We start from the raw sequence: 12,918 nt of genomic DNA on the forward strand, positions 1-12,918 counted from the left end.
CAAGGTTAACAACCTGCTGCTGAACCAGTCAAAGACCCAAGAAATCATCTTGGACTTCAGGAGGAAAAAATCTGAGGTCCAGCCCCTGCTCGTCGATGGAGGGAGCGTGGAGAGAGTCTCAACCCTCCGATTCCTGAGGGTGCACATACAGGATGACCTGTCCTGGAAGAACAACACAGCAGCCATCATCAAGAAGGCACAACAGCGGCTCTACTTCCTGAGAGTCCTCAGGAAAGACCACATCGGACAGGAGATGCTGGTGACCTTCTACCGCTGCGCAGTGGAGAGCATCCTCACCTACTGCATCTGCATCTGGTTCTCCAGCTGCACAGCCGCAGAGAGGAATGCGCTACAGAGAGTCGTGAGATCGGCCCAGAACATCACCGGCGCCCCCCTCCCCTCTCTGGAAGAGCTGTACAACACACGCTGCCTCAGGAAGGCCTCCAAGATCTCCAGAGACCCATCCCACCCTGGGTACGAACACTTTGCTCGGCTGCCCTCGAACAGGCGGTTCAGGACCATGTTCGCAAGGACAAACAGACTGAAGCTCAGCTTCTACCCCAGGGCCATTCAGGCCCTGAACACAGCAAAGACCTAGGTTCTAGGCCCTGGACATTCTAGACAAATTGATGGCAGCTACTAGATTGAAATCAAGTGTAATACTGAAACACAACTGTGTACATTTCAAACCTGCAAACTGCGACACTTTAAATGAATGTGCAATAACACTATGTGCAATATGACAACCCTAGGGTACATAAGGTTCAGAGAATAGGAAATGTTAGAATAGGTATAGCATAGCATAGAGTACAGCACAGTGTTTTATTTGTATAGTATAGTATAGTGGATAGTGTACATAGCCTTTATTTATGTAAACCAGCTCTTTTCCCTTCTTCTTCTTTTTTTTCTTTTTCTTTTCCTAGCACCAGGGGAGCCCCCCCTCCCAAATTTCGTTGTTTGGTACCTGTACTATATCAATGACAATAAAGACCATTCATAAAGACCATTCATTCATTCATTTATTAAGTCACTAAGACTTAAAGTTCCAATACTACCACTTTCCATAGACCAACATACTACAGTATTGATGGTAACGTTTGAAAATCTACATATTAAGTGCTGACATAAGTTTATACATAGATGTATTACAAAACTATTAAATACACATTAAATAACATACTTTAGATCAGTCAATAAATACAACAAATGTGTTACTATAAGACATTATAAAGAGACCAGCAGACCAGAGTTTTAGGAGAAGCAGAACAAGATGAGAATAATTGTTATGTTGTTAATGATGATATTGATGAGGATGGCAGTTATTGTTGTTGTTATTGTTGATGCTGTTGATGATGATGTTGCTGTTGCTGCTGCTGATGATGATGATGACCCAGTAGGGTCAAACAGAGTTCTCTGAGCCATACGTTTTATACGGTGGAGATGGTTTGTCACATCTAAAAGAAAAAAAAAGATATCACAGTAAGGGGAGCACATATTTCAATACTCTGCTTGTGAATGTAACTTAAATAAAACCTGAAATCTACGAAATAACGACTCCAATAACAACATCTGGGGGCTATTCCACGAAGCTCGATAAAGTTCTAAGCCTCGATAAAGTTCTAAGCCTCGATAATGTTAGCTTGCGTTCGGTTCCATCAATGTGGCTCAAATAATTCGCTGCTTGGTTGAGCTCCTTCTGAGTCAGATATAATTAGCCTGGTCGCGACCAGGCTAAAACACAGGCTAAAGTAAGACGTGCGTCAAAAAAGGCTCACAGGCGGAAACTACATCCCCGAACGACAGTTCCTCATGTGTCTTTTAGGAAATATTAGTTCCCACTTCACACGAGATAGATAGATTAGATAGTTTGACTGTGTGATAGATAGATAATTTGATATTTTTAAAGTGTGATCGATCGATAGATAGTTTGATTGTGTGATAGATAACTTGATATTTTGAAAGTGTGATAGATAGATCGATAGATCAATAAAGAAAAGAGTGTAAAAAAAAAAGTAATTGTCTCAACTTGCATTGCTGTCATCACAGTGGTCTGGCTGGCGCAGTGGTTAAGGCAGCTGGCTAGAGTTCCAAAGGTTGCGAGTTCGAGACTTGACTAAGTGATTCTTTTTTCTTTTTTTTTTTACATTTAACCGAAGATTTCATGCAAAGGTTTCAAACACCATTGTAATCGTGTCAGTTCTTGTAAATTAGCCTGCACCATAATTTTATAGCCTACATACTTTTTTAGATGAGATCTTAGATTAGATTCAGACAACGAAATGCAGTAAAAAGTGCGTCTGAAGAGGGATTTGAACCACCGATATAAAATGACGAATAAATCCTATGGCAGCGGTCGATACCACTAGGCCATTGTGGCGATATGACGGTTTGTAGCCTGCTGCTGATATCACCACAGTAGTAAATATTCATTTATTAAAATATGAACATATAACAATAACTGAGGCTAGTATGACCTACGCATTTAATCGGTCAGCAATTTCTTGCCAAACCATTTCCCTCGCCTTGTTAATTGCGGCAGTATTGCACTATTTTACATCTTATTTTTCCGTCTTCATAAAAATCAATAATTCGGAATGCTGCGCAAATGTAGGACCCCTGCAGAGTGGAGTATCTTCATTTCGACAGATCGACTCTTCGGGGCTCTTTATGTCTGCGTGCACGTGCCCATATCGAAGATTTGTAAGCCTGTCTTCTGTGAACACTCATCACACAAGCCTGATCCTCGTTCGAGGAATCACCTGAGGCTTGAATTCCAATCTCGAGTTGCCTGATCGCCGCATTTATTTCAATCGCCGCTATACTGATCCACCTTTAGTGGAATGGCCCCCTGCTGTGTCAGGCCCTGATTGGCTGTGTTTGGCTCACCTTCTCCGGAGGCAGCAGTACAGCAGGATGGCGAGGCAGCAGACCAGCAGACACAAACCCACACTGATGCCAATGATCTCCTCATGACTGCTCTTCGTCAGGGAGGGCTGTTGGATGAACATACAGCGAGACCCACCGTAGGAGGGCTCACACCTATCCACACACACACACACACACACCCACACACACACACACACACACACACATACACACATACACACACACACACACACACACAAAGAGTCAATTAACTCATTTTGTCTCACTTTGCCTGTGTCTTGTTTTTGATGTGAAAGTCAGTGTGGGTATGTTTGTGTGTGCGTGTGTGTGCTGTGTTGAGGTGAGAGCTCATGTCTTACATGCAGGCAGGGGTATCACTGTCGGGGGGGTACATGCACTGGCCATTCACACAGTAGGTGGCGTCCTCTTCTTTGCAGGGTCTTCGCATCCTTAGAACACGAGGCCCCTCCACACTTCCTACACACACACGCACACACACACACACACACACAAAACACCGGAAAAAACTGAATTAACGTAACACTTAATTTACACAATATTGCAGACACATCATGCTTTAAAATTAATTAACTAGAAAATATGAAAGCAGCTTTTCGCATTAAAAGATGATTTGCTCAAATGACTGTCTCAACATAAATAAAGCAGACACTTTTATCCAGAGCAACAACAGGCAATTCTGACCTAATCAGTAGTTAGAAGAAATCTCCCATTTCCCAACTTATCAGCTCAGCCAACAGAACCAGTGTCCAAGATGGCACAAGATATTTCATATTTCATACCCCATATCTGTAGTAATGTTCTCAAAGGTTCCCCTGTGAGAAAAGGTGTCTTGTTTGGAATATCAGAATATGAATGCTTGAAACCCATCTTCCGTCTGAGATTGAAGACCCATCTCTTCAGGTTACACCTTAACTGCTCCTCCTGAGACATCTACTACCCCCCAGCACTGCGTCTACTGAAGACACCCGCTTTTCCCCTTTACTGTGTCCCCTAAACTTCTATTGCCCCCATTGTACTGTTTCTCTGTTTCTCCAGAGTCTTTATTTTAAAAAATAAAAAAAAGTTTAGAAGAACATACCCAGCCATCACCTTGTCTTGAGATGTCTTAAGATGTCTTAATTAATTGACAAATGTGTCTTAAGACGTCTCGAGACAAGGTGATGGCTGGGTATGAAGGTGATAGAAGGAAAAATCTTCCTCTATCACAGAGACTGCCAATGGCCCCGGGCCTGAGCTGGATTATTCTTCCTGCTACGACTGGTGGATTGAGGATTCACTTGCTTAGTCAAATGTATTGATTGTAAGTCGCTTTGGAATAAGGCGTCTGCTAAATGCCAAAAATGTAAATGTAATTGTAAACTCACTCACCATTGACCATTAGCGTTGTCACCGTGGGTCCTGATAGATCTGTGGTGTTCATTGGTGGTGTGAGATGAATGTTGTCTGACGGTTCTGCAGACTGTGTCACTGCGGACTGTGCCAGTATCAGCACTGTGGCCAATAAGGAGATAGCTGGAATAAGAAGGGGAGTGAAATATGGCATCAAGCTGTGATTCATAATGTCCCAGGTGTCAGATTTCCAGCTCTAAAATCCTGGCTTCAAGTCTCACTTGGGTTTTAACACACTCATGTTCTACATTGGTGTTCAGTGTGGGATATCAGCTCTTTAAGTTGTTTTGTTGCTTAGTATTATGTCATTTGTCATATCACTGTTGTATAAAGCCTATAGAGCCTTTTTCTATAGAGTCATTTTCTTGGTATGTAATAATAATAGTTTTTTTTTTTAATCGACTTGTCAGTCAATTGTTGGAATTTGATATTTTATGCTCTAGGCAAGGGGTCTGCCGTAGACGGCGACCCTGGAGCAATCAGGGGTTTGGTGCCTTGCTCAAGGACACCTCGACATGTGGCCAGCCAGGGTTTCAACCGCCAAACTGCAGACCTTGCGATCATTAGACACCGGCTCTACCTCCTGAGCCACAGCCGCCCCAGTCTGTAGTCTCTACTATGTAGTATCAAGCGAATTAGGTGCTTGTGAACATAATGGATCCAGCTTTTGAGAACTTCGAGAAGGGAGAAACAAATCTACAGACAGACAACAATGACGAGTTTGGGTAGGTGAGGCTCAGAATGAAGGTGGGAATTGCACTCTCTATACATTGAAATCCCTCTCTTTTTTCTTTTAAGTAATTTTTTCTGAGTGGGGGCGTCCCACTCATATTGAAAGATGGGTGAGAGAGAGAGAAGGGATGACATGCAGGATATGTCCACGTCCAGAATCGAACCGGGAAGGTGGTCGACGCTTAACCTGTTACGCCACCTAAGCGTCCCTGAAATCCATCTCTATAGCTAATGAAATCCATCTCTATAGCTAATGCAGACAGCTAATGTCAGCAAGCCTCTAGAAGACAACGCATTTTGTGTCGGGGAGATGATGACAGATTCAGAAGATGAATAATGACAAGCGGATTTCCTGCACATGCATGTCCCTCCCCATTGGTCAACTCAGGCCTCTAGATCAGTGGTTCCCAACCTTTTTTGTCTTGTGTACCCCTTGAGCTGTTTTGCCATGCCAGAAGTACCCCCTCACTCATGCGTGTTGATTATTTCCAAATATGTTCAATTAAACACTAACTTGCAAATATAACATTTATTATACAACAGTTAGTTCCGACCAAGTAATTTGATTGGACAAGAGGCATTCCATGAGTGCCGATATACAGTATAACAGCACTGGGACTTTTAACTAGCCTATCTGTCCACAGCACATGTGTTCTATTACAGTTTTTTCCAATTGCTAACACAATAAAATGACATGCATAGCACAATTATTTAAACTGACACACACAGAGAGCAAAACCTCTTCTCAAGTCTCCAAAACTCTAAACACATGTTCTGCTTTACACACATTTTGCTATTCAAAATTGCACTTTTTAAATGCACTTAACACGGTTCTCTGCCTAAGACACAACAATCTGACATAAAGTCACATGTTTGCCATTTCAAAACACTGCCATTCAAAATTAGACTACATGAGCTAATTGGCCAATACATGTGCCACCAAACACCTCAATGGTTAATTCATTCATCACACACACACACACACTGCCACGAGACAGCCAGCGAACGTCTGTGTGAAGCAGTAGCTGCTCATGCTCTGACCCGCTGCCATGACAAAGAGTTTGAAACAATCTGTGGTTCATTGGCCGGGACTGAATTAAGTTAATCACCTTAACTGCGTCATCCATAACTGCACTTAACTCGGGGCTCATCCTTTTGCTGGCGAGTGCCTCCCGGTGAATAATACAGTGCATCCACTTAATTTCGGGGTTCACCTTCATCACACGCCCAAGCAAGCACCTTACCCGTCATTGCTGCCGCTCCATCGGTACAGATGTGACTGTAGGATTTCCACTCCAGATCGTTGTCTTTGAAGAAGCTGTCAATAATCTAAAATATTCCCTCGCCAGTTGTCTTTCCTGGCAGCGTCTTGCAAAACAAGATATGCTCATTTATGTCAGACTCTTCTTTATAACGCACAAAAGCCAGCAGCTGAGCCTCCCCACTAACCTAGGTCATTTCATCTAATTGCAAAGCGAACTGACCTGCTTGCTTCATTTTATCCACCACTTGTCCGACAATATTTATGGACATATCATCAATCCGACGGGAGACGGTATTGTTTGATAATGGTACCAACTTGAACGCGTCAGCTGCTTTCTTGTCCAGCATAGTTTTAGCCAAAATCATAGCGGCAGGCAAAATCAGATCTTCGGTGATTGAATTTTTTTTTTTTTTACTTAGCCACCAGTAATGAAACTGCATAGGACGCCTCCAGTGCTTTGCTTGACACACTTGCCGCTTCCTTCAGTGTAGCCTGACTTGACTTGAACTCTGACAGTTTTCGCTTGAAAAAGTCGTCAGTTTTACCAACAGTTGCTAGGTGTTTGGTGCTCTGGTGTCGCTGTAAATTGGATGGCTTCATTGAATTATTAGCCAGGACTTCGCAGCAGAAAAAGCACTGTGGCTGTGGTGGATCAGCCGGTGTACATGTAAATCCCCACAAAACATATGTTTCCAGATAATAGCGGGGTCCTTTTTTCTTTTTTGCCTCAGTTTTCTTGACCGTTACTGTAGCTGGTCGTTTTAACCATCTGGCCATCTTTGCGGTAGGTTGCCAACTGACAGGCCTAGCTGACTTGCGCGCGAAAATGATCGTGAACATGATTTAAATGTGACGTGACTACCACTTGTGTTACAGTCCTCACCTGTCGGGGAGGAACTTAAGTTGCAGCGTACCATTTTAACAACAGGTTTATGAAATGACTTGTATATTTATTTATTTTTTTGGAAGGGGAAATAAATTATAATTCCAAATCTTTCCACGTACCCCCTGCAATCCCCTCACGTACCCCTAGGGGTCCGCGTACCCCCGGTTGGGAAACACTGCTCTAGATGGTATGCCGGGACCATAAACAATGTGGGAGGCAAAACGTCCTCATAATGTACAAAGCTAACATTTGAGTAAATCTTGCTATTACTAAAAAATCTGCTAAGCCTGCCTGCGTGGTGCTATTATTTGCATTAACATGATATTCCTGTAATTTTAGCCCATGTCGAAAGATGTTTTAACATATTGCTGGTGTTTCCACCCTTACTTGAAATTATAATTTTACAAGTAGCAATGTTGTTTCTTTGTGAAATGAGGCCACGTTTCTCTGTCTCTTCCTAGACTCCGCCATCACTCCTTGTTGCAAGTTTCAGAGTTTGACGTCATCATGACGCACATGTTTTTGCAATGCGCAACTGTCAGTGCATGCACAAAACATGCCGGCATCGATAAGAGGAATAGATAACCTCGGAGGCATACGATTCCGATGCATCGAACAATTTGTTACCGGTTCTCAACTGGAGCCGATTCCCGTCCCTAGTCATGTGAAAGTAGGCTACAGGTATATTCTTCCCCATTGACACTCACTGTTCACTTCCACTCAACCCAACAAGCTAACTAACCGCTATTGAATCACAACTAAGATCTGGATGTACACATGTGCAGTGTCTGGGTTGAAGCCATATACAGTACACAATATGCCCAAATATATGATATTGATAAATAATGTGTCCATTGGCTACAGTATATATTAGCCAACCAACTGTGGCTATACATTAGTTGGCTAGAGGAGTTATTTACTTTTTGCCTAGTGTATTTGTTATTATTCTCTTTGATCCCTATCACTTTATTTACACTACATTGTTGACTGTTGGGAGGTTGCTCGTCTTCATCTATATCCTGTGCACACTGTATGATTGATTGTATTAGATTGTATTTGGAGTACACCAGTGATGTTAAGAGCAACTTCTTTCTGTAAGTTCTACATACAGTACATAGCACAAAGTAGCAGGATACTCACCCTTCTGCAGGCAGTCGGTCTGTCTTAGTGTTGACATCGTGTGGTCTTTCTCTGGGTGTTAGAGGACAGTTTGATGACAATAAGTCCTTTAGGTGTCTCCCTTTCAGTTGTGCGTGCAGTGCAGTGAAAGTGGCACATTTTTATAGGCCTACACCTTCGACGCATCCCTGTCATGACTTGCACAGCCAATCGCATGCTTGGAATTTAGCGAAAATAAGTATTTCCTTTCCCCAAAATGGCATGGTCCACTGACGCTTGCGCATCATTTCCTGTCCTGTTCCCCCCGGTTACCTGCATGCAGAGACAGCCGCCTGGCCTAGGTGGTGGGGGCAGGTATTCACCCCGGGGGATGAGGATAGAGGTGTGTGACGGCTTTTCGTTGGAAGTCTGTGAGCTCACGCAAGCCTCTGGAGATCACAGGTTTTAATGAAGCATGCCAGTACCGTGTCTTTCATTAGAGTGTTACATCAAAGCAGAACAATGTTGGCTCAAGGCAGCTGTTGTGAAAGTGAGTTTGGGTTCAGGGGAAAGAGGGTGTTCACATTGGGATCCTGTTGATTCGTGGCCAGGTTTCTTTAGCGTTTGCGTAAGTGCCGACTTTGCACCCGCTACTTTCCAGAGGGATTGCAATTTAGGACTAAAAAGGAAGAGGTATAAGACATAGGTATCCCTCTTATCTGCTGTGGGTCAGTGGGAGCGCAGGCGTTAGTTTCCCAGTAGTAGTAACACCAGTTTTTGCTTGGTTGAATCTGATTTTACTGCTTGGTTGGAGCAAAAAGCCTACATCTACCAGCTCCCGGCTAATCAGGCTGGTCACCCCTGAGTTAAGATATTTCAGTGAAGGATGACTTAATTGTATTCCTCTATAAATAACGAACGCAAACTTTTTACTAGTTGAAAGGCTTTGTAAACCTGGAGAGTATTACCGTATAGTATACCGTATACTATACACTGTCGACAATGCCTACCTAGATGGTTCATGAAGTGAAAAAGCAGAAGTTCCGATAAATACACAAGACAGTGGGGGTATTGTGGCAGTGATACTTTCACATTGGCCTCTGTAACACAGCAAAGAAGGTGCATAACATATGTAGGGCACTTATATAAGATAGTAAAACAGTAGGCTATGGACTTATACAACATAAAACCTATTTTTATTTTCTCCCTTTTTCCAGTCAAACAATCTGGAATATTCAATACTTTGAACAAAACACAAACAGATTCAGTAGAAAAAAATAAAAATCTAAAAAATCAACTTAAATATGAAAAAACAAACTGTCAACGTTAAATAAAGCAACAAGCAAGCATCCCAGGACATATGGAGTGTGTGTTGGTGCATAATGAATGTGTTTATTTGTGTGTGTTTTCCTGAAAATGAGTATGTACTGTTAGTGTAAGTGAATGTGTGTGTGTGTGTGTGTGTGTGTGTGTGTGTGTGTGTGTGTGTGTGTGTGTGTGTGCGCGTGCGTGCAATCTTGCTCCTAGATACTTCTGACCAAAAATGCTCAGAAGATCTGATGGACCAATGCTACAAACTTGGCCTTCCTTTACCAAATACCCACAACACCCCCCCAGTGCTCAACACACAACACCCCCCCAGTGCTCAACACACGTGTCTGATCCTGAGCCAAGCCTTGCAGCCGTGTGATTCCCACGAAGGCCAGGCCTGAGTCGTTGTCATTCCAGGCTTATACTGTATGTGCTGTGAGCAATAGCCTGGGGACAAGGTGTGTGTGTGGGTGTGTGTGTGTGTGTGTGTGTATGTGTGTGTGTGTGTCTGTGTGTGTGCATGTTTTAGTGTGTCAGTGCATTTCTGGCAGCAGTCACAGTATTCTTCATCAACATGGCGACAGTCATTGGCCCCACCCCTCCTGGGACTGGAGTGATGAAGCCCGCCTTCTCCTTCACCCCTAGAGAGGATGGACAGGTCAGTTAATACACCAATCAAGACAAGCATATCAAAACTTCCTGGCAATCGTAACACAATTTAGTAATGTTAGCCTGTGTGTGGGTGGTCATTACAGAATAGTGGTCATTGAGGGGTTAATACAGTGACAAACTGAAATATAGTAACAATACCAAAAAAAGAAAGAAGATACATTTCAAGTCTTGACTGAAACTTTCCATCCTTTTCCTGAATGGACAGAATTCAAACTCATACAGTTTGGTGATTTCAGCTGATTTACCCTCGAAGTCCACATCTCCCACCAGGCGGACCCTCCCGGTGCTGTGGTCCTTTACGCGGTTGATGCCCACGTCGATCACCGCTGCCCCCACCTTGACCATGTCTGCAGTGATCAACCCTGGAACACCTGGAGCACATCCACAAACCCATGTTCTTATATGTGTGACTGCAGAGTTACTCCCTATCTTCCGCCGTAGACTGAAGACCTCCATCTCTTCAGGCTACACCTTAACTGTCTCTCCTGAAACCTCTCCATCACCCTGTTCAGTTTCTCTACTGTATATTTAAAAAATTATGACTTCTAGCATTATGACGGCCAATGGCCCCTGGTCCGAGCAGAGATTACTTTTCTTGCGATGACTCATGGTTAGATGATCCGCTTGCCCTGCAGCAAATATAAATGACATGCATGACCGACTCTTCTGGCTTAAAGATGATGAGAGGTTAAAAGTATCACTTCTTTCATTTTGAAAATGTTTTTAATGTTCTAAAACCCTAGTCTGTATAGACAGCTTACACACAGCTCTGATGCACACACATACCCCACCAGACATGCCACCATTGCAGGGTTCCCACTCTTTTTGGGAAATAATATAATAATAATAATAATAATAATAATAATAATAATAATAATATAATACATTTTTATAAAATTGTTTTTCTTGACAATCCAGGACAGCACCTGTTCACAAACGGTCATAGAATTTACCGGTAGGCCTAGTATCGACACATTTAACCCCAGTTTTATTCCTCGCATTAGTCAAATGCCATTGGCGGGCCAAAACAAAGAGAGCGTGGGCCAACACATCATACGCATTAGATTTGTGTAGTTACCACTGGTACTCCGAACTGAGTATTTCTGCTTCTATTTCTGTTATTTATTGTTGTGTGTGGATGTTTCTTCTTTGTCATGTGGTTTGTGACGTTCACCAAAACCTGAGGCTGTGAGTATTGCTGACTTTTATTTGTAAAATAATAAATCAAATCAACATATTTTCATCATATTTCATCAAACAACAGCAGTTTCTATACCTGTAACATTCGTTACAGGTATACGTTACATGTATAGAACAAATCTTTTTTCAATACTTCAATATCTATTTCTATTCATTATACCTCATTATTCATTATGTACCTAATGTAAAGTACATCACCATATGCTGACTCAATTTCTTCTAAAAAGGCCCGGAACTGGCGGTGGTGTAAACTCCTGGACCTGATGTCATTGATACATTTACACAGACATACCAGTCCGTCTTTTGCCTGTCATGGATGGGGCTCCATCAGTAGTAATGCCTACCAGTCTGTTCCATGGCAAACCAGCACACTCAATTGCATCGCACAGCTGGTGAAATATATCCTTGCCTGTGGTATGGCTGCGCATTGGACACAAACTGAGCAACTCTTTGAATTGGTCATTAATGCCCCTGAAGAAAAAGGCTAGCTGAGCATTGTTGGTTTTGTCTGTGCTTTTGTCAATGCCACAGAATATGCAGTGAAAGCTCTAGCTTTTGTTGCGTAACTAATCATAAATGTCACTTGATAACCCGCTAATCCGCTCTGCCACTGTGTTTGGCGACAGAGATATATTTTTTTCAAGCTCAAGCTCTTCTTTTCTGGACATAGAATATCAGCGACTTGCAGACATGCAATCCTTCAGAAACTGTCCTTCGGTGAATGGCTTTCCTGCTTTCACGATTAATTCACTCACAACACAACTTGCTTCAACTGCAACATACTGCAACATACTGTCATGTCCATCTGTCTTGAAACTGTCCGTGTTCATGATCCACTTTTTTTTTTTTTTTCGTTTTGGAAAGAGACATCTTAGTTGTTCACTGTCAAACATCAAATGACGCAGAGAAAGCAGCGAACGCAAACTCTCTAATCAAAAGCTGCCTGTGCATTTTCAAGCACCTGTTCAATAGAATTGTGTTTTAATTTCAATTGTTTATGATGGGGTAGCTTCAATTGGTATGAAACTAGAAAGTTTTTTTTTTTTTAATGGATTATATTATATATTTTTTCATCATGTTGCAGGCCAGAGGGAGGGGGACGGGGGGCCGGCAGTTTGAGACACGGGTCCTAAGGCTTTAGCTCCCCATGCTAACTCCTAGCGCTTTAGTTCCCCATGCTAACTCCTTGCGCTTTAGTTCCCCATGCTAACTCCTAGTGCTTTAGTTCCCCATGCTAACTCCTAGGGCTTTAGTTCCCCATGCTAACTCCTAGCGCTTTAGTTCCCCATGCTAACTCCTGAGGCTTTAGCTCCCCATGCTAACTCCTAGTGCTTTAGTTCCCCATGCTAACTCCTAGCTCCCCCCCATTGCTAACTCCTGAGGCTTTAGCTCCCTATGCTAACTCCTAGAGCTGTCGCTCCCCATGCTAATTCATAAGGCTTTAGTTCCCCATGCTAAC

At 42.8% G+C, this 12,918-nt stretch overlaps 2 protein-coding genes across 2 annotated transcripts in view; both read right to left on the minus strand.

Moving 5' to 3' along the window:
- Positions 1–1,399: 1,399 nt before the first annotated feature.
- epgn (epithelial mitogen homolog (mouse)) lies at positions 1,400–4,285 on the minus strand (the record flags this gene model as incomplete). The annotated part of the gene is made up of 4 exons (XM_080531598.1): positions 1,400–1,454; positions 2,887–3,039; positions 3,246–3,363; positions 4,276–4,285. The coding sequence occupies 4 exons, from the start codon at positions 4,283–4,285 to the stop codon at positions 1,400–1,402; spliced, it is 336 nt and encodes a 111-aa protein (XP_080387724.1).
- A 5,827-nt stretch (positions 4,286–10,112) lies between these two features.
- mthfd2l (methylenetetrahydrofolate dehydrogenase (NADP+ dependent) 2 like) overlaps positions 10,113–12,918 on the minus strand; it is a gene marked incomplete at both ends in the record, with an annotated part of 27,326 nt that continues 24,520 nt past the window's right edge. The window contains 2 exons of the mRNA XM_080531137.1: positions 10,113–10,228; positions 10,505–10,630. Coding sequence (XP_080387263.1) covers positions 10,113–10,228; positions 10,505–10,630 — 242 coding nt within the window. The remainder of the gene's footprint in view (positions 10,229–10,504; positions 10,631–12,918) is intronic.

The sequence above is a fragment of the Nansenia antarctica genome (genome assembly GCF_963989245.1).
Source record: "Nansenia antarctica genome assembly, chromosome: 5".
In the NCBI taxonomy this organism is placed as follows: Eukaryota; Metazoa; Chordata; class Actinopteri; order Argentiniformes; family Microstomatidae; genus Nansenia; species Nansenia antarctica.